Below are 22,306 nucleotides of genomic sequence, written 5' to 3' on the forward strand. Positions count from 1 at the left end.
GGCACTGGCTGGGCTGTGTGGCTCCATCTCCGTGGCACCAGAGCCTGTAAAACTGTGAGCACAGCCCTGTAACAGGACAAACTGGACTGCAAAAATGTCAGTATTGTTGTGATAAGCCACGTTGTGAAAACAAGCCAGAGCACAATCATCACCTCCATGTAAGTGTGAACCAGTATTTCCACAGTGTCTCTGAGGCAGTCCTGGAGTGTAAGTTTTCCCTCTGAAAGAACAAAACCCCATTCACTCACTGTCAAACCATGCTTGCCTAGTATGTATCATTTTGCTTTGAAGAAAAATAAGTATATAGAGCTGTTTTACAAGAAAAACTTGGCAACCTCTTAAATAACTAGGAACGAAATTCAATATTTAATAAGACATTGAAGTTTCTCAAGCAGTCAGACATGGAATAATGTGACTCAACAAAGTGAAAAAATCCCATTAATACGTCTTTCAAGATATTTTGCTTTTCCAAGTAATTCAAATTAAAAAAAAAACCCACTAAAACCTGACCATGAACACAAAGCTATTGAACAAAACAGACATTTGATTATTCTTCCTAGGGTGTATGAAAATACATCTAACATATTCAACTGAAAACTGTTTCCATGCTTGCTCATGTGATAGAAGAACAACAAATTCTGAACTTGGCTATGATGTATCAGCTTTTTGCTGGAAAGACATCTTGCTACTTTTGATGGGTGAGACACAAAGAACATTATTTAAGGCCACATAATTTGCCACACTTAGATATTGTATAGATGAATTTATAACAGAAAATATTTTAAGCTGCTGAATGCTAAGAAGTAATGAGTTGCATCATGAGAAAGCTCATTTTTTAAAGATTGTTTTACCTTGTATTTGAACAATGGGAGAAGGAAAACAGCAGAACAACTTTTGTCTTCTGTTTTAAACAAAACTTCAGCCAATTTTTTGAGGCTGCAGAGCATGGTACAGAACCTTTCATTAAAACATACCTCACCCCTGCCTTTCTTGAGTCAGGGACTAAAATTCTCCCAGATCACCACCTGAGTGACTGAGCAGAGCTGGTCAGTACGTATTAAGGGAGAAAATCATCCACATTTCTTTTAAAGATCAGTCTAAAGGATGTGTCCAGCAGAAGGGATGAACCCTAGGAACTCAAAAGCAAGCTCCTGTTTTGCAGTCTCAGTGATGCAGAGCTCCCTTGGCCCTGAGAGTCAAGTAGTAACGAGCAGGGAGGAGGTAGAAGGAGGCGGGAAGTGGAGCAGCCATGCTCGAGTCTGTTTGTGCGACCGTAAGGAGCTCCAGGGGTCACTTTGGACGCCCAAGCCCTTCTGTTCCCCCAGACAGACACAGAGGGGTGGCTGTCCTGCATCCTGCCATGCTAAATGTGCTTGTGATCCCGCCGGAGAGGCAGGCAGGGAGCTGCAGGCTCCGTGCCCCATCCCAGGCTGGAGGGTGTTACTGCAGCAGTGCCTGTCAGTAACTGTTTGAGACAGTGGCTTCTGCCTCTCAGGGCCTGGGGCATCACTGGTCAGAGTGCCAGAGCTGCTACACCTACACATGAAGAGGAGAAAGCAACACACCAACTAAAAAAATTAACAAATTATAAAAGCAATGGAATGTAAAGGTAAAATTTTATAATAACTTATTTAAAGGTATTCTTACAAAGCCTTCCTTACATGGTATAATATTCAAAGAATGGTCCCAATGACATCAAATTCCTTCATTTTGTTTAAAAGCAATGAGGAAAATATTTCTGCTTTACTACCTGACCTCGCTTTCCTCCCTGACAAAAACAATATTAGAGAAACATCCATAGTACCATTTTTTGGTTTTGATTTTAGGGACTGGACTGTTCTTCAGTCCCATGGCAGACAGAAAAGTTTCCCTCAAAATCAATTAAGGAATCTTGAATTTAGCTCTAGTGCAAAGCATGGCATACCATTTTAAGAAATGCAAACATGTAACACTTCCCCTGATACTAAATTGTGCTGTTTCTTCAAAATTATTTGGAAAAAATTAACCTTCCAGCAGTGTTTATAAAAATGGATCCAAAGAACAAAGCAGTTTGGTCACAAAACAGAAACCAAAGAGTTCACAATAGGGCAATGCAACATTTAAAACCTCCTTCAATTAATATCTTCTAATAAACCCAAAGTTTTTACATGTTGGGAACAAATGGGGACTTCAATAATTAAAAAAAACTATTATTTGCAATCAAATCCTGAAGAAATACCCTGGGGAAAAACCATACACTTTCATGATATAGCAAGGCTTCATTTTCAAAAGGGCTACACAGAGTTTTTGCACTATTAAAGGCAAACTAAGCTAGAACATACACAAATGACTAACTGGACATGGAGGTGCCCGTGGTGTTCACAGAGGATGGATGACAATGGCACAAGTCAAAACGTGCTTGTAACGCTGCCTAATCACACGCCAAGGACATGCACTGGGAAGAAAACTGGTAAAGACATTTTTCTTTACCGTTTTTTCCTAGTTCTAATATTATTTCCATCAATACTAAATCTTGTATATTCATCTCACTGCAAGTGCGAGAACCTAACACTAATGGGTGCAAAGAATTCAAAACAGCTTTGCTGACACAACACGTTGTGATGAGATAGTTGAGAGCAAAGCTCTTAAAAATGCAACAAATAATTTCAGTCTGTCAAGTCAAGTAGCTAGTTTTATACAAACTTTATCAAAAAGAACAGTCAGGCTAAACTTCATATTAAAATTATTCCTTACATGCTTCTTCAAAAATCTATTTCACTTTCACATAGTTGTTTTGAATTTAGTTTTTGCAGTTTAGTTGTTTCACCTTCTGTTCTATTCATGGGGGTAGTTTTACTCCTTGTTGGTCATTTCTTGCATTATCATAAAGTTGTACTGTTTGGACTCCAAGCATTCCAAAGAAATGTTTGCCTCTGCATTTTACCTGACACTAAGGAAAAAAAATCAAGTAATTTTTTCAAAATAATAGGTTTTGTAAGCTTTGTTTTTATTAAGACACAAAAATCTTAAGGTATTGGGCCTAGATTGCAAGACAATATCCCTTTAAATCCAGACTTGTACAGCTCTGCAAGATCAAGTCACTTCTATTTTGCTGGGATGAAACACAGGAAAAAACAGTATAGAAAAAAAATCTCTTATAAAGTAAGATTTCCCTTTTCTGGTATGGGGTGTGCCATTCCCACCATGTACTTCCTTACTTGGTGGAAGGAGATTTAAAAACATGATTGTTTAAGAATAATTTTCTAAGAGCACAAACAAATTGTGTGTGTGGTTATAGCGAGATACACACCTGGACCATGACTGGCATTCAAGCACTTGCTCAAAAACACACAAGGCAAGCAAATCTCATTGGGACCACAGACCAAGCCATTTCTTACTCAAAAGGACTTGAGAGCTAACAACTTCTTTCAAGGATATACTATTTTAAACATCTGTTGGTTGACAAATACTATCTCAAAAAACTATGTTTATGCCTACCTGGTTTGATTTTAACCTACCTCCAACCTGCAAGTATTTTGGAGGGAACATTTTACATTCATAACAATTCAAGTGTAACTGTAATGCTGAGTAATAAGTTTGGTTTGTCCTGAAGTTTACTGAACTATGCAGTTCATTATCAGTGCAGAAGCAGCAGAAAACTGCTGTGGTTGGCTCAGTGGAATTATAAAAACAAAACAACCCTCCCTCCCCCATGTAACCTTTACAGAATATATGTAAAATTGTGTCCTTCCCTGGTCATATTCACAACTTATCTACAACATAGTGTTAGCAGTACAAACTGCAGTCCATCACTATTTGCATTCAGCTCTCATCCATCTGTTCCTCTTTCTCCTCGGCTTCAACTTGTTCAGTTTTCTGCGGGGTTTCTCAGTCTTCCGAGTTTCAACAGAATCCACCCCGAGAACGTGTTCAGAGCAGCATAACTGTCCATTCAACATAGAATTTAGTACTGTCCTGTCTTGGTGCTCCTTGCAGAAAGAATTTGGGCAGAAGTGGCAGAAGGAAACAGAAGGTTTGCCACAAACATCACAGTGGTGCCAAGGACACTCCCACTTCCCTGTGATCAGAAAACAAAGAGCCCATTAGTGAGGAGTAAAACATGGCGTCATCTCTTAAAGAAGTTTTGTGTTTTAGCAGCTGAACAACACACAACTTTCCTGACAAAGCAAATGAGACAGCAACTACCAGGGCGAATCTCAACACTCAAAAGGCTACATTGTATTTCTAAAGCTCAGCTGACAGCTGAAAGGAGCAGACTTGACACACTATACTGTCAATTTAAATACAGCAGTCAGCTACAGCTAGAAGAAATTATTCAGGCTTTACTCAACAACATTTTACAGAACTTCCAGGCTGGTGGAGCACCCAAACATCCACTCAACTCCTGCCTATTACAGCACTCACCTGCCTGTTGCCAGTATTGCTCAGGGATGGCTGGTATGCTTTACCTATGTAGGGCTGCTCCTTTGCCCCAGTATATTTTACTCATTCCTTGTTTTACTTGTTTCTGGGATAACAGGCTTTGCCTGCTTACCTTCTTCACACCCCACCTGACATGGCTGACTGGAACCAGCTAACTCCTGTGATACCTGGAACTCCAACCTGCCTGCTGCTCTTAATTTTCCTACTCGCCTTCTTCCAGAAGTTGCTGCTATTTCTCTGGCTTGAGGTCAAAGGGCTTCATACAAACAACTTTCCTGTGACAGTGATGTACTCAAATACCTACATCTGTAAAGCAAACAGCTCACTTTGCCAGAGAGGCAGGACTAGGCCATCATTTTGTCTTCACATCCAAGAGGAGCTGCTCCCACATGATGCAGGAACAAAGTTCTTACCACACAAACACAGCATTTTCAACATGACACTCCTGACAAGGTTTCAGTGCAATAAATGAGGTACCTGCACAAGTTATTTATACATGTGTGAGAGGTGGGCTGACTCACCAAAAGGACGTTTCACCAAACCAAGACAGGAGAGATGATAAGCTTTAGTACAAGATTTCCTGTCACACAGTACCAGTTGGCCCCCATCCCCACAACGGAAACAATCATCTTCAGATTCCTTCTTCCCTTCATTTTTCATTCTGCGTCTCCGTGTTCTCTTTTTGGTCTTTTTGCCTTTTTCTTCTGAGGCATTAGTGGAAGAATTCTGAATGAGTAAGATGTAAATCTGTTAATACCAGTTTTGCAAAGCAAAAATGTAACACAACACAGCCAAGCTGTTGGCACAGCTGGCAGACCATGCACACAGCCAAAAACTCCACCTGGGGCAGACTTGTCCAGTGCCTCACCATACTGACCTGTGTTGACAAAAACCCCACACTGATCCTTGTGAAAAGTCCTCCTAAAACCAGACCTTGTCTCTACAGTACCTTTCTACTGGAAACCCCCTTCACTTCCTGTCACTGACAAAAGGTCTTCCAATTTTCCAGTCTAATCTACTTATGGCTAAGTTACCCTTATTCTGTACTTGCATCACCAATCACTTCAACACCCATTTTTCTCTTTCAATTGTGAATACTCATGTTGGAATTACCAAAACCTGTCTCTATTTCTCTTTAAGGAACAGACAGCAGAACTTCAGGAATGGTAGCTGTGTCTGTAATGACAGAAATAATATACCAAACCTTATCCCTGTTTCCATCTGACATTCTGCTGTTTGCACTTCACCAAGTCAGATAAAATTCTGGATGTTCTTTCAACATCTCTACCATCATTTTCTCTCCCTCTTACCACCAGTAATCATTACTTACTTTATTTAAAATTAGCCCATTCTATCCATGCAGACAGACCTGCAAAACTGAACTCCTACATTTAATTTCTTCATGCTTGTCTACTTAAATGGGTAAGCTTAAGTGAAACTTCACCTAAGCCTATCTCACAAAAGAAACAACTATGTGAATTCTGGAGCTTTTCAGTGCATCCTCTGAAGTGGCAGGTACTGAGGACTGTGAAGGACCACATGAAGGTACAGCTTTTGAACATCCAAACAGGTGGTACTTAGTCCTTCCCTTGCATTCCTTTTCCAGCCCTTCAGGAAGCCCCATCAGCTGCTGGATTACAGGTTTTAAACTAACCTGTGATTCCACACAGATCATTTCTTGACATAATTTGGCGTAATTTTTATCTCATTCAAAACTCATATTTTTTATTCTTTAGTTCAACTGATTTTACTTTAACAAATCTTAAAATAATCATATTTTAAGGTTTAGATGGGAGAAATATAAACTGCAATGTCAGAATAATCTCACTGCCTATTAGGCACATTCTTAGTTCAAAGATCCTACAACTCTTCCCCTCTGCATCTTTCAAGTGAGACTGGGAAGGTTGTTCCCTCTGCAATCCCTTTTTCTTTAACATGCTTTTGATTCCAGAAACTAGTGCCAGTAGCCAGCAGTATTTCTTATTCAAAGTAATTTCTCATAGGAGAACGTGGTAGAAAATATTTTGGGGTGTTCACAAAACCAGTTCTCCTGTACTACAGCAGCATTAAGTGTATTCTTTAGCACTAAGGTTATGTTTGGCAAAACAATGTTTCCACCTTCCCAGAAAGGGAAACAACAGAGGTCAGAAAGCATCTGTTCGTGCATCATCAGTCCTTATCATAACGTAAAACTGGCCCACAGACTCATACCCCAAAAGAAAAAACCAGGCTAGTAGAACAAGACTGTCAAAATCTCTTGATGTATTACTTGCCTTTGGTCTGTCCCCAAGAAATCCACTGCAGTTTGGGGCACCACATTTGCAGACTGTTTTTTCATTGCCCAGACAGTCAAGGTTGTAGTTAAAAGTCAGCTCCGTCCCTGAGTTGAAAAAAGACAAACCCTTTCATTGTGAAGGACAAGGTAAGAAATTCTATCAAAATTATTACAAACAAGTACAGGCTTCATTATCTGTCTGCTGGTTTGGGAATTGATGTATTGTCATAGGATTTTCCTCCTCTTTACTGCTCATAACCACTGACAATGATTAACTAGAAGTCCATACATCATGATAGGCAACTGCATTTTAAAATAAATTGGTTTGACTTCACAAATCTGTGTGGGTGTCTGGTCTACACACTTGATCAGTGTCTCCACTCTCTTTTTTCTCTCTAGATATACCTACAGATAGATACATATTAACCCTGAGATTAGCTCAGTTGGTTAAAACTCGGCTGTAATAATGCCAAGGTCATGGGTTCAATTCCCTGTGTGGGCCATTGACTTAAGAGTTGAATCCAATGATCCTTGTGGGTCCCTTCCAACTCAGAACAGTCTGTGATATATGTGTTGTGAGCATGTGTACACAAACGAGAATTTACCCACTTTGAAAGTCTCCTACATCCACTTCTTAAGCTTATTACCTTCATGTGAAAAGATGCGGAATATTTTTTCATATCTCCAAAACAAAAACTAGGCTCTACAACACAAAGTGAGTGCAAGGATACTAACTCACTAAGAATACTTGCCCTAGAAGGAAGCAATAAAAATCAGCCACGGGACTCACTATTAAGAAACATTAAAGTAAAAGGCACATTACAAAGCATCTGAGTGCTGAGTTCTTTCTAAAAATATTTGCCCTGAATCAGTTAAACCATGACTGTCCCACTCCTAACTGCACAGGTTTAACTTAGGGAATGAAACCAAACCCAAGAGAAGATGATATACCTGCAGGAATATCACACACAGCAAACAGCCCGACACGAGTGTCTCCATTCACTGTCCACTTTAGAGTTTCACAATTTGGTTGGCAGCTGTGATTCATAAACCGAGAATAGTTTCCTTTGGGGCCAGCATCAATAATACGGTCCTGGAGATAAAGCCAGCAACAGAATAAAGAACATAAATTCGTATATGATTTCAGTAGTTGTATTCAGAATAGATTATGTGTTGCTACCCAGAGCACAAAAGCAAATCAATGGCATATGTTGTATTGAAAACTGTAGTGTCCCATGTGGCCTGGAATGAGACACTCCCAAAACAATACTTGTGCTCTAGCTCACGTTTTCCCAGCACCCATCACAGCCACGTGGCAGGACAAGTGTTCTTGTGAGCATTCAGGAAGCCTCAAAATTCAAACTCAGTGCATTTACCTCTTACTTTGCTTTCAGAAAGCTGTGAGGCATTTACAAATACTGTGCTTTATGGCATTTACCAAGTCACTGCATCATTAGTTGCAAAGATTACCAGTCTCTCACCAGCTTTCTTTCCCCAAATCAGTCTAGTTTAAACAAAAACAATCTCTTGGTAAACTAAAAAAATCCCATCCCTACACACAATTACTTTTTAATGTCTACCTTGACCAAACATACCAGACATTAACAAAAATAATATCTTGAAATACCCAGAACTGTGTTTCTTTGCAGAGCTGCTTAAGAAAGATTTGCTAATTTATGAAATATTATGATAGTTTCCCTCTAACTCTTTTTTATAATGCACATGCATGACTGTCATGCCTATGTGCACACACATCCAGCCACTCCAACTGTGTAGGCAGCTCAGCCTCGAAAAGGCTTCAGCAGTTTTGGCAAGACAGACCCACAACAAACATTTATTAATTACAGCAAGAGTCAAATACATGTTCAGTTCAGATATTTTACACACTGACTTTGTGTGTCAATTTAGTAGAGAGGTGAGAGAATCTCTAAGTGTTCTGAGGAATGTGGTTTCGTCATTCTTTGTTGGTAACTCCTTTAACAGGAACTCCTCAGTCACGGGTTTAATGAAAACAGTAGCTGTGAAAATACAGAGCAGGACAGTCTTGGGCAAAAGAATGGTGGTTGGGGCTGGAAAAAATGCAGGACTGGCTTCCAGGTCTTGTTTTTCTCCTCAGTATCTTTTTTGGGACTGAAGCATTATAATATATATAGTTAATACCTCCTACTGTCCAGGTTCTTCACTTTCTTCCCCTTCTCAGGAACAAAATACTCAGAGGTGTGCACAGAACCACAGGGCTACATTAATTTCATGTGTTAATTACTCTGCTGCAACAATTTGCTGCAGAATCAATTTGTAGAGTGTTGGCTGGCTACTAATGCACAGAGTGCTTTCAGGAAAGAGTTTCTACAAAAGCACAGGCCTAGTTTTGCTACAAAGAAAGAAATAGATAGATAGTTCCAAAAAATATTCAATGCTCAACACAGGACACAGCCTTACAATTCTATTCCACATTCTCTCCAGTGAGAGTTTTACTTTCTGTTGTTAAATTTTTAGTAAAGGCATTGCTAACAGTAATTCTTTCAATGGTATCACTACTATTTCCCAACACTCCATTCTTCATTTTAGGACCAGACAGGTAAATATTTGGCTGTACTTGATTTCAAGCAACAAAGCATAACTTATAGACCTTAATACGTACTTATTCCATAACATAGAACTAATGAGATGCATTTTATACATATAGAACAGAATGAACAGGCACAGAAGATACAACACTGAGACTATATGAAGCAGTGGAAAATCAAAGGTAGCAGAAGGCCCTATCAAGGGGATCAACAGAAGGAACAGAGATCAAAATAATGTTATAACAATAGCAAAAATGTCAAATACTCTACCTTATCAATAGTAAGCATATAGAAGTGGGTTATGTCATTTTCATGTGCATATTTGATTCTTGCCATACATTCCTCTTCATCAATCAGCTCTCCCACATACTCATTCACAAACTCCCCCTGAAAGATACCAAGTATCACTGGTAAAGTATATACCAAACCCACAGAGAGCATCACGAGTCACCAATTCTTTGCTGGACAAGAACGATTCATACCTTTTTGATGTCCCTCTTGGCGACCAGACCCCAGCCCTTCCCATCAGTTTTGATGATCTTGGTCTCGGGGTACTGGCGCTTTGTGAAGCACTGGTTTTGGCACCGCTCTCCTGCTGGACAGACCTGGGGGTGGCACTCGTACATCAGCATCCGGTTCAGGCACTCGGAATCAAAGCCACAGGGGTTTTCATCTGTAGGTTTGCAGTTGCACTTGGGAATTTCAGATATGTCAGCAGTGTAGATCTGCACTTTACCACAAGGTTTGTTCACCTGAAAAAATACATTAAAATAGTTCAAATAGCACTTTAGAACATCAGAATTTATTGTAAGAGTTATTAAGGTGGTCATTTATTTGATTTCGACACACTAGGTTTTCCAATGAAAACAAAATTTCACCATCTCATGACTGTAAAAGCACCAGCACATCATTATAGCCTGTCCCCACCTTACAGCTCAGCTTTTCCTCTCCAGTGCTGCCTTCGACCTTTGAGTACTCAGTGTCACTTCCTCAAACTTTACCTTAATATGCTTGTATGGTGGAGGTTTGCGTTCACTCTCTTGGGTTTCTTTGGCTTCTCGCTGTAGCTTTATTTCTCGAAATCGAGCTTCAGCTTCTTGCAAAGCTGCAAAAGATTGTCACATCAACAGAAATGCCAGAAAGAGGATTACTCTGCCCAAATTGACTTGCTCATTCCCACGTGTTAAATAAAGTATCATCTACCGCCTAGTCCCATCATTCAATTTTCTTACAAACAATGCTTCTGAGTGTTAATGCTCTTAACAGATGTATAACTTTCACTCTGCCAGTCTAGTTTCCCAGTTACACTTTTCTTTTTTCCTTTCCAGAAAGTAAAAATCTTGAGAAACAATTCCAATTAGATCCTAGTCTTTTACAAGCCATGAAAATAATATTTTCATTCAAATATAGTAATAGTGGGTGCTGCCCAGGACACCACAACAATTTCTGTAATTCAATATTGTAAAACAAATGTACAAAACCAGACCCCCAAGACTATGTGCACAGAAAGCAAAGCATGCATATCCCAAGATTATTTTTGTTTACTTTTAAATAAATACCATTTTTGAAGACTTTTCCAATTCCCTTGATCCCTTGGTATCTACTCCCTCTGTCTCCCTCCATGTAAGGGAACACCCGTGCTTGGTGCGTCCAATAGTAATCCTTAGAACCAAAGAAAAACACAGGAAATTCTCCGATTTCATGCTTCATTTTCTGGATATTTGGGGGAACGTTTTTCGGATGGCAAACTTCTGCAGGCCACCATCTAGCACAGAAGTACAAATGAAAAAATACAGTATTTTAGTCAATCTCTTTCTGCAATAGATAGTTTAATAAAATCACTCTAAAGAGCAGTAATTGTTTATTATTTCCAGGATTCAAGAGGATTTAAAATACCTTTTTTCCCCTCACTCACTAGGCAGTGAGAAAAGACTAGGAAAGGAAAGGCTGACACTCAGATCTGTGGGACTTTGGCCCTCCTGAAAGGTAGGTATATACATAGGGCTCCTGGTGCCTGGGTAACAAAACCCTCATCTTTACAAGGCCTGCAATCACTGTAATTGTCAAAGACCAAGAAAAAGTTGATAATAGCTATTAAATGTTTCTAGGACAACCCCCATCCACCTCTGTCTCACTGAAATCTCAACGAAATGTGAAACACTGACAACTTGGGTGACTGATCTCCCACGCTGTGAGGTAGTAATTTAGCCAATTACAAGTCATACCAATTTATTTGAAGAGATCTCTGAAACAAAAGGGGTTGAAAGCTCATACACTGGAATCAAATATCATAAAGCTCAAGGAGTCCTGTATGGGTAATGCCTTGTCTGAGAGCAGCAGCAAAGCTGCAAGTCTTTGAACTTTCAACAGGTTAGTTTAAAAGCTTGCAAGGAGGTGGGGTGGCTAGTTCAGAGAGGAGTGAGAAATCAGTGTGCAGCAAGGCTTGTCTGCAGAGGAAACCAGTTGTATTATGATCCTTACTTAAACATGCCAGTACTGTAAAAGAACATAAAATTCTTTCATCAGACCTGTAATTTCCCAGTTTAACCCAAATAATATCCTGGAAATGGAGCTTCTTGCCCGCCCTGCAGTCATTGCAGTACCAGCTCCCGTCTGGCATTTCAATGTTTAAGCAGTCAGGGTGAAAGGCTGCTGGACACGACTCGCAGCACAACAAGCTTCCACCTTCAGAGAGAAAAAACAAAGGGGAAAAAAAAAAGGTTGAAAAACATCAAGGCCAAAATGAAAAGTTTGCATTCCAGTCAGGTTAAAAGCGGTGTGATACGTATGTGGTAGGTTCACTTAGAAAAGAAATGGTTAAAATGCAACAAATACACATCGTTTAGTTGCGTACAAAAGCAAAAAAGTCCTGACTAATTTGAATGCCTGGCAGACTTGGGTTAGTAACACATGCAAAATAACAAGCAAGCTGGTGAAAAATAAGCCAGAATAATATATCACATATTATAATTACTTTGCTTTACTTTAAGGACTACAACATGTTTAACATAATTTAATATATATTAACATTTCAATGTATGAAAAATTCTAACCACAACAAATTTCTCTTATATTTTTGGGGTTTTTTCCCCTGGGGGAGAGGGAACGAGGTTATTACTTTCTTCCATGAATTACCTAGTGGAAAGTTAGCTGCAGCTTAAAAGCTGCTGTGCTGCCTGTTAATTTGTTAACAAATCAGGTAAACTTTCCCTGCAACAAGTTTAATCAGCACTAAACATTCTGTGGTTCTCAATAAGGAACAGATTTATTGTACAACATAAAACAAAACACCTTTAATTAGCGGCACTCTCAGCAACAACTAATACTGATTCAATTTGCTGTCTAATGCTAAACTAAAAGCAGCTCTTAAAATATTTATGGTGTAATATTATGTATTAGCAATAAAGAAACAGAAAAAGCTTCAGTACATTGAGCACAGGGGAAAGAACAGAGAAATACTTATTATGTGATTTTCACACGGAATTAAATCAGACTGCTGGTTGCTGGATGAAGTCCAAGCAAAGATATTTTTTAATAAACTATTACTGCATAAAAAAGATACTTAAAAACCTGAAGCAGGACAAGCCAACCTGACATTATAACAAAACATAACAAAGCTGAACTTAATATGCCACACTTTTAATAATTTTCTAAAAATGCATTAGCTAAACAAAATTTAAACCATTTTGATGCTGCATTTATAGAATCATAGAATCAGTTGGGTTGGAAGAGACCTCTGAGATCATCAAGTCCAACCATCCAACCCCACTTTGATTGCTAGATCATGGCACTAAGTGCCACGTCCAGCCTCACCTTATAAACCTCCAGGGCTGGAGTGCCAACTCCCTGGGCAGGCCATTCCAATGCCTGACCACTCTCTCTGTAAAGAACTTCTTCCTGATATCCAACCTAAACCTCCCCTGGCAGAGCTTAAGCCCATGCCCTCTTGTCCTACTGTTGGTTGCCTGAGAGAAGAGACCAATCCCCACCTGGCTACAACATCCTTTCAGGTAGTTGTAGAGAGTGATAAGGACTCCCCTGAGCCTCCTCTTCTCCAGGCTAAACAACCCTGGGTCCCTCAGCCTTTCCTCATAGGATTTGTGCTCAAGTCCTTTCACCAGCCTCGTTGCTCTTCTATGAAGAGAGTTCTCCACCAGTTTACCTTTGGAACACACGAAGCACCAGCTGACATTGACATGCGCGTGGTGGCTTTTCCCCTTCATGGCAGTGAAGTGGTTGGTGCAGACGATGCTGTTGGAAGCGATGACAGCACATCCTGCCGCAATGCAAACGTCTCCAGCGTGGTACGCCACGGGGCAGCGGACACAGCGCATCATCTTCCCTGGCAAAGCACAACACTGCCACGTTACCCTCCCAAAACAACCCGTTCATTATTTGAGCTAAAAGTGCACGAGGTAGCCTATCCACATACGCAAGAAAAGAGACCCACTCTGTTTTCATAGCCTGCATATTTTCATTTAGCAACAATATTGAATTAATACAGGTTTTTAATGGATTGCAATATTTAAATGTGACGACTTTAATTATGCACATCAGAGTAGACAAGCTTTCTTCAGTCATGTAATTTTGCTGTTGCCCAAAGCTAAAAGCCTGCACACAATCAAATGTCTCTATGTTCATCAAGCCTTGCTGCCATGTTCATACATTCTCAGGTCCTGCCCTCACTGGTGGGCCTCTTTCCTCATTATCAATGAACTCTAGATTTCATTCTCTCTTGAGAAAAAAACATGGTTAACTATGGATAACTGAAAGCTCATTAAAAAAAAAGGCACGAACAAGGTAAATACTAATGTTGAGTAAAATTTTTTTTTAAATTCTGAATCAATCCATAGTCCATTTATGCCTAAAAAACCTGCAGATGGCAGCCCTTAAATGGACACATTCCTTACCTTAACATAGCATAAATAGAATCAATTAATCAGTCATAAAAACATAAAATGAAACTACCTTTTGAAATTCGTGGATGTGAGGGGTTACTGACATGACAACTGAGGCAGCTGTGGAGAGGACATCGAAACCCCCTGTTCTCAAACACAGTAAGATGAAATTTTTTCACACAAGCTTCATGGTAGAATTTTCCACAGTGAGATACGACACAGCGTTTCACATCTGCCTTTCTCTCCTTACACACAAAACAGGTGTGCACACCTAATGGCAAAATAATAAACAGAATGTAACTAATTTTTGATGCAAACACGTGACTCTAAAATGCTTCTCTTGTGATTTTATGTTATGAATGAGGGAGTTGCTTCTGTTATGTGGGGTTTTTTTCCAACAACTCAAATTTTATTATTTGATGCAGCAATCTATTTACTTTAACTCTTTAGTATTAAATTCTTATCTGTTCAGATACAAAGTCACAGTGCAAACCCACTGCAGTTAAAAGTGTACACAACAACACCCAAATCCTCACCAGTCTGCTTTTACATTCTTATTTATAAGCCTCAGTACACCAGGGTAACTGAATTTTTTTTTTAAGTAATGAAATACGATGTTGGATTGTCTGTGGTCCTGTGAAATCTGAGACAGTACCACAAACCAAACATCCTCCAGTCTTCTCTCTGGACCATTTGGAACAGCTTTATTTTGAAGCAGCCTTGTTACAACAAAGTTTACTACAGGTACTGAAATGGGCTTATAAGCAAGAACACAAAGCATTTACATAATGTTTTGAGATTAAGAACTTCCAAGAAGTTATCATAGGATTAAAAGCAAATGAAATTAATAGTAATTAATATAGTCTTTTAACAGGAAAAGCAAAAGTTTGATACAGACACACAAAGGACTGTAAAAGGACTCAAAACATTTCACTTGCTGCTCTTTTTTCTAGGATTTCTTAAGTCTTTGTGACAGACATTAAATCTCATCTGTAATTGTACTCAGAGAGCAAATAATCTGCAGTTATTAAGACCATGGAATTCAGACTAAATTAGCCAACTTGCATGAGAGTTCTCACCGAAAACAGGGTGAACTTTCTAAAACATGCCACACTTAGTGGTACTCTATGAACTCCCACCCTATCAGGTCCCAGAGGACAAAGAAGGATTCTCCAAGGATACATATTCTGTCCAGGAGCATGTCCTAGAACAGTGTATGGGAAAACTACAACTTTTTTGGTTTGTTTTAAATTAATAGAAAGGGACAAACTTGCCTGATGTACATTCACTACAAATGAATTTTCCTGCTGGTCTTCCAGAGAGCCCAAGGCAGCTTACATGAAAAGCTCGATAGCAAAGTCCTTCACACAGTAGGAGATCACCTGTTTTTTCACACAGCTTTTACAACACAAAGGCATTGAATGTTAAAGAAAAGTTCATATGTGGAAAAAACTGTTTTCTTCATTCCATTTCATATACTGCTCCTCAAAATCTCTTTTCCCATTGTTGAAATCAAATTTAACCAGTGAAAGATAATTTTACAAGCATGCCCTGGCTTCAAGTTGAAACAGGTAATAGAATCATTAAACCACCCGAAATACCACTTTCAGAACATGGTTCAGTAGTAAATAAAACCTGACAGAAAAAAAGAAATAGAAAAAAAAAGCCTGAAGAAATATTTCCTGAGCACACTGATACATCTGAGTAGGGTTAAAAAGCATCCTTAGTTTCCTTTTCCTTGGCAATAGGAAATTAATCTAGTTGGCACAATGACACTTCAATGTCTGAGTGGTTAGCAATGACACATGCATAACTAAAAATGAACCAAACAACAGTGCTGTCAGAATTTAAGGATTATCCAGCATTTAAAGATAGATATAACCTCATTGTCACTATGTACAAGAAATGGAAATGTAACTGCAACTGCTTGCCCAGCCTTGTGGAAACAAATTTGATCTGCCTATTTGGACTGTGTTATCGTTTCATAATCTAAGAACTCTTCTAGAATAGTATGAGAAAGCTTTTTGCTTTCAGCTGCCTCCTGCATGCTGTGACCAGGGTATCACTGGCACCTCTGCTGCACACAAAGCACAAACCCCACAAGGTCTGAATTCCTCCTCTTTACTAAACAGAGGAGCCAGCAGCTCTTCTGAATCATCTAACTAGTCACCTGGCAACACTCATGTGCTTATTCTGAGGTACAAATTATGCTTATCTTAAGAGATCTGGAGACTGAAGCAGAAAGGCTAAGTCACTTACTGCAGGTCAAGGAAAAAAATAATTAGGTATTAAGAACTCCATTTACTGGCATGGCAACCTCATCACTAACAGACATCTCAGACACACATGATAATCCTGCTTTTGCCTAATATTGTCATTTTCAGATTTAAAAAGACCTTTCCGTCTCGCTGCCCCAGCTAACGTCTCTCACCTGACACACATATTCTTTTTTTGTTCCTGCTCCTCGCTCAGATTTTTTGGACGATATAGACACTTCAGTCTGCATTTCATCAGCACTTTCATAGGGAGACTCTGACCGCTCATCTCCTTGGCCATCGGAGATCTGAAGATCAAACACAGGTGTTAGAGACAGCAGCCAGGAATGGGCAATTCTGCACAGAATATCAACTATGGAAGCAATTCAGACTAGCGGATTTAGGCAATCATTCGGTTTTGTTTCCCCCACCTTCAAGAAAAACTTCATTAAACCCAGAACATGCATTTGTGAAGGTCTCACCAAAAGGACTATGTAACAATTACCTTCACCAGTAACTCAAGAGAAGCCAAAACAGAACACCAAAACTTTGTATTATGACATTTTATTTATACTCAGTTCTGTAATACAGTAAGCAAGAAGTGCCTAGTCAGCATAACAAGGGTATCTTCAAATCCTTTAATTAAAGTTTGAGTATATGGTTTATGAAAGAGTAACAGTCAATTTTATAAAAGGAACTTGGCAAACTTCAAGCTGCATATGAAAGTCTCTCACTCAAATATTCCCCAAGAAAGTGGGAATCGTATATAGAAGAGAAGAAGAAAGAAACAAGCAGCTCTCAATATGTTTAAGGAATGTTACAGTAAACAATGAATTCACAATACTACAAAAGATAGCCCTGTTATGGTTCAATCATATAACAGATCTGGATGTATAAAATATGAAGGATTTTTTAAAATAGACACATTTTACTTTAAAAATTTTACTTCTAAAAAAACCAAGTCAAGCCACATATTTAAAGGAAAATACAGGGCAGTTTCCAGTTCAATAAAATTTAAGGAGGGAATGGACAACCAAGTCATTTGTCTCATCTCACATTACACCAGAAGATGCAGAATTCATGCTGTGGCCCCCAGATGGTACTTGTTCTAACAGTTATTCACACATACCATCAAAAGCACTGCCTCCTGTCCCTTTTGGGTTGTCTAACTGCAACTCCCAGTTGATGATCCTTTTTCCAGGTACTTCAGCTATATTAAAAGTCCTTTGGAAGCAGACATTTTCCTCCTGTGGAAGTATGCTGCAATTAAGCCAGTTTCAATCCTTTTTTGGTCCACCCACTAATTTTCTCCCTAGGGGACTTTTTACAGCATCTGCAGAATTTTAGTGGGGTTTCTCTAAACCTTATCCATACTCTAAAGAGGTTGTTGAAAAATCAGGCATGGGAAACTGGAGGCAAGAGCCCGTTACAAGTCTTGCAAGTACAGTACCCAAAGCAAGCCAACATGTTACTACTCTTCTCCACTTCAGTTCTGCTGTGTAAGGATCTTCTTAAGTGTCTTCAATACAGCACTGAAAGTCACTCTCAATAGCTGTGCTGCTCGTTTTGCCAATAGCCATTTGTCAGGATAGAGACACCCCACTTTATATGAAGAATTTGCTTTCTGTTTTCAGACATAAAATCTCATAGTTATCCACAGCAAACCACATTTTTTAAAAAATGGCCCAGCTGTATGCTGGAGACAGCTGCATGCCACCTCCTTAACAGACAATCCATGCAATGTGCAAATTTATCAGAAGTGATTCATCTTGAAATCACAGAGAAAAATATAAGACCAAACCAGGCCTAGAATTACACTTTATAAAAGCTCTTTAGAAACACTGGTGATTACTTCTCACTGCTGCTGCCAGCTAACTTGCATTCCTCCATTTAACATTTGCTTTCCTTGACCATGTCTAAAAATATTTTATAAATTGAACCAAACTGACAGTTTTTTGTTTGTTGGTGTGGGTTTTTTTTCCCACATTACTTGCAAGAGTGTAAATTCATTTCCTCAGTGCAAATAAATACTATCAAAGTGATTCATACCAACACTTCACCTATGAACATTTCTGATTCGGAGATTCTGCTTGGCTATTCTGTAAGTGGTTAAAAGAAACTGCATGTAAAATCATTGCTTTGTTCAGTCACCTGGAAATCTGTCCCCGGGAAGGAGCTGTGAAATAGTAAACTGCAAATACAACCCAAGTGCAAAGGTAGGAGCAGCCAGTTCTTGCTGGGAAGGGACAGATAAAGGAAAGCAGCGTGGGAGTGCAGCAAAAACACAAAGCCAGTTTCCCTTATGGTTTAAGTAAACTTACACACATGCTCATTTCTGTTTAAACTATTCCCACAGAAGCATTAATTAGTGTAAGCAGTGCACTGCTCTAATATTTTTAGTACCTCATTATGTTCTTGTTTGAACTAGCCAGAATTAGTCATGGTTAGACAAGAAAAAAAAAAGCAAAAAAATTAGCTGGAAGGTCTTAGATCTGTATTTCTTTTCTATTTCAAAACACAACAAAACAAGCAGTCTTATGTTAACTTGACACTGTGGTTGTTCCCCATCTTTTACCTCTACCACAAAACATCTAAAATCCATTTGTGCAGCACACCTTGAGTTAAGACAGTCTTCCCAGCAGCACAAGCTATAGAACCTTGCCCACGAGGAAGGCACTTATCTTCCCCCAGCTCACTACTTTTGAAGGCAGAGCAGAGAAACAGAATATATCCACTGACAAATATATTCAATCAAAAGAGAATAAGCCAAAGCAATGGTTTCCAGATTTTCTTTGGTTTATATACTCTGTTCAAACAAGGGATGCAGATGTCTATATGGAAAGGGAACCCTACTGGCAGATGGGAGTTTTTCAGAACTACTTTGGGTCTGGGTGACAAAACCCCAGCTATTTGTGAACCATAAGCTGACATCAATTTTCCTACAGAACAGAGATTTTGCTGCCTCAAAATTAATGCACGAGCCCTTCACTTAAATTAAGTGGTTACTGAGCCAAAAAAAAGAACAGCACTGGCAAGAATCAAACTCGACATCAAAAATGCAACCACAAAAGCCACGTTCTATCAGCCCATTCAAGATAAAACTTGGCAATTTACACTCACCTATAGATTAATGCCAGATTTCAAGCATGAATACCAACACACAGAGCATGAACAAAATACCTTCAGTCCATCAACAGTATGGCTACCAGGCTGAGAGTATCTTTCAAGATCTCTCCTTTATGGCTGTCAGGAGCCTCACGCACTTTACAAATCAAATGCTCTATTAACCACCAGTTTTGTATTACACAGACATGCTTGGATACCTGCTCAGGGCTGTCTCAACTCCTAAAAATCACTGCATTCACAAGAAGATCAGTGATGCATTTCTATGATCTGAAGAAGGCTGCAGCTGCTGCAGGAAGCATCTCTTCATCGCTGCTACATGACCAAAGGGTTAGTCATCACATCCAACAGCCAAAACTCATTCACAGCTCACATGCACTTCACCATCATCTGAGAGTTTTCATATTGGCTAATTTTAGGGCCCTAATAAGGGGAAGGATAGCAGATTCCCTGTTGTAAGAAAGGGAAGCATTTCTTTAGGATAATTCAAAGTTTCACCTTTATTTCTATCTTGCAGAAGATGAAACACTCTCTACGAGGCATCTCCCCTTGCAAATAAACCCTGTTCCATATAACCACCTTATGGGAAAGCTCCCTCTGTGAAGTAATTCAACACTTCAGCTCCTGAAGTTATCCCAGAATAGCTGATGGATATATCAGGGAAGTAAAATGAGCATCTGTCCCTTCAGGCCTGTGGAGAAGAAGTTGAGACAACCTTCCTCTAATGTTTCTCAGAGAGGACTTTAAACCACATCTATCCACAGTGCAAAGTCTAACACTTCACATACCAGAGTCCCAGTCACGGCCTTCAATACAAATCAGGACAGGTTCTGGGGGGCTTTTTTCTGTAGTTGTTAAGTTACAAACATAAATCTTTCCCTTGTGATCATGACAGAGCTTGTCTTGTCCTTACTTTGGTAACATAATCTTCCTAGCAAAGAAAATTGCATGTAATAAATGCTTCTGATATTCAGGCCAAGGTTCAAAGTAATCAACATTTAAATTAGGGGCAAAACCTGTTAATTAGCAATTTGTAGCTATTTTATTCTGCTTTACACTTTTAGTAATTTCTTATTTCTCATAAAGGCAAAGTACTGATTTTAAGAGTGCAAATTTAGGGGAAAAAAAAGGCAAGGCTGTTCACTTGAGATTTTTAGCAAGTGCCAAGTTTCTGCACTGAAACTGTACTCAAACTCTATCCACTTCTTGTTAGCAGTTACTGATGCTGCAACCTGGAAGATGCCCTTCTGCTGAAGTCAGGATCATCACAGGCACCATAAAACTTTGCATGTTGCACATCAGTCAGGCTTTCCTTCCAATTTCCTTCAATTATTGAATGTCAACATGACTTTGTGAGGACTGGCCTGTAGAGGCTTTCACACTTCACTGCCTGACCACTGAGCAAGGGTGGTATTTCAGAAATCAAATGCAACTCTTTCTATTAGAAACCGTGCACCTGCATACACAAGTGAGAAAAATGGAAGAAAATGGCCTAAAACCCCAATCATGAGCTTTGCTCCTCATTTGGACCTGGCCAGAACTTGCTTCAGGGACAGTGAGGTTCAGAATATGGTAACTGCTCACAGAAGAGACCAATTTCCTATCAGGTTCCCAAAGCACGTCATTATTCCCTACTCACACATGTAAATCTCAAAGGGAACATGTAAGGACACATTATTGCCTTTTTCCAAGTTATCTATAGCTTTATTGTTGAATAAACACTTTGTAACTGAGTCAAACTGGGACAAAATTTTGGCATCTCTGTGAATTCTTTGTGTTTAGTATTGTATTTTTACCCTTGAAATGTAGTGATGGGTCATTAAATAATTGCATTTACTCATCTCAAGATATTTTGGGCATACACTAGAATTTTTTTTGGCAATAGTTACTCAGAGCCACAACGGTAAAGGAATCAGCATATCAAGACTTCAAATTCCCAAAGTATTTTTAATTTTCTTTTGAACTGTATGCTAAAATTCCCTGTTCACAATAACCCAATGAAACGCTTAAGGCATTCTTTCAGACAAACATCAACCTATTTTTAGAAGGACTATATAACAATGCTTATAAAAGCAATCTTCAGCATTACTTCTTAACTGAATGAACACGCTGTGCATACTGCAATACTTGCTGTCTAAAGCCAGATTACATCAGCAACCACCGCTGAATACTGGGTAATTGTTTAATTGCTAAATATAAGGATGAGATTTACTTTTTTTTTAACTGCTTCCTGAACTACTTTTCCTTGTTTTGTGTGAAAGGGATGTACAGTGTGCATACAGATGCAAGGACTGTTTGTGAAATAACGGAGTTTATGTGATTGCACTGAGTAAATAAGTGTTTGGTTTGGACACAGGCTGCTGGGCAGGCTTAGAGGAGGAAATGCGTGCAACTCTAACACTTACAGTAACACTGAAGGAATTAAATTAAGTCAGCTATGTGCATTTTCTGTGTTTATATTCTTATTTTTTCCTTTTGATTGAGGCTGTCTAAAAGACTAAGGGGGGTGGTGGGCAGGAAGCTGACTTGACAGAAGATTCTGTACACAGATTTTGTGTACAAAATCACTTATCAAATGTTTTTGCTGCTGCAAGACTTCCCTCAGCTGCAACACTAAGTTTCAGTTACACTCAGTCCACTGCACCATCAATTAAAGTGTTCAAAGGTGAAAGGAAAAGCTCTAACACAGGGAAGAACTTCTCACAGTAAATTGAAGCATTGAATTAAAGACTAAAATGTTTTAAGTATTTTTTACAACCAGGTACC

General features: G+C 39.1%; 1 protein-coding gene and 1 non-coding gene across 2 annotated transcripts in view; both read right to left on the reverse strand.

Annotated features, from left to right (window-relative positions):
• Positions 1 to 349: 349 nt before the first annotated feature.
• NSD2 (nuclear receptor binding SET domain protein 2) overlaps positions 350 to 22,306 on the reverse strand; it is a 74,865-nt gene continuing 52,908 nt past the window's right edge. The window contains 13 exon segments of the mRNA XM_071556959.1: positions 350 to 4,057; positions 4,944 to 5,148; positions 6,696 to 6,802; positions 7,649 to 7,790; positions 9,535 to 9,651; positions 9,747 to 10,016; positions 10,266 to 10,369; positions 10,824 to 11,029; positions 11,793 to 11,949; positions 13,427 to 13,606; positions 14,233 to 14,433; positions 15,437 to 15,560; positions 16,594 to 16,725. Coding sequence (XP_071413060.1) covers positions 3,792 to 4,057; positions 4,944 to 5,148; positions 6,696 to 6,802; positions 7,649 to 7,790; positions 9,535 to 9,651; positions 9,747 to 10,016; positions 10,266 to 10,369; positions 10,824 to 11,029; positions 11,793 to 11,949; positions 13,427 to 13,606; positions 14,233 to 14,433; positions 15,437 to 15,560; positions 16,594 to 16,725 — 2,211 coding nt within the window. The 3' untranslated portion in view covers positions 350 to 3,791.
• On the reverse strand, positions 7,907 to 8,037 carry LOC139672679 (small Cajal body-specific RNA 23). Its single transcript, XR_011697965.1, has one exon. It is a non-coding gene; the product is annotated as a small Cajal body-specific RNA 23 (non-coding RNA).

This window comes from Pithys albifrons, chromosome 5, assembly GCF_047495875.1.
Source record: "Pithys albifrons albifrons isolate INPA30051 chromosome 5, PitAlb_v1, whole genome shotgun sequence".
Taxonomy (NCBI): Eukaryota; Metazoa; Chordata; class Aves; order Passeriformes; family Thamnophilidae; genus Pithys; species Pithys albifrons.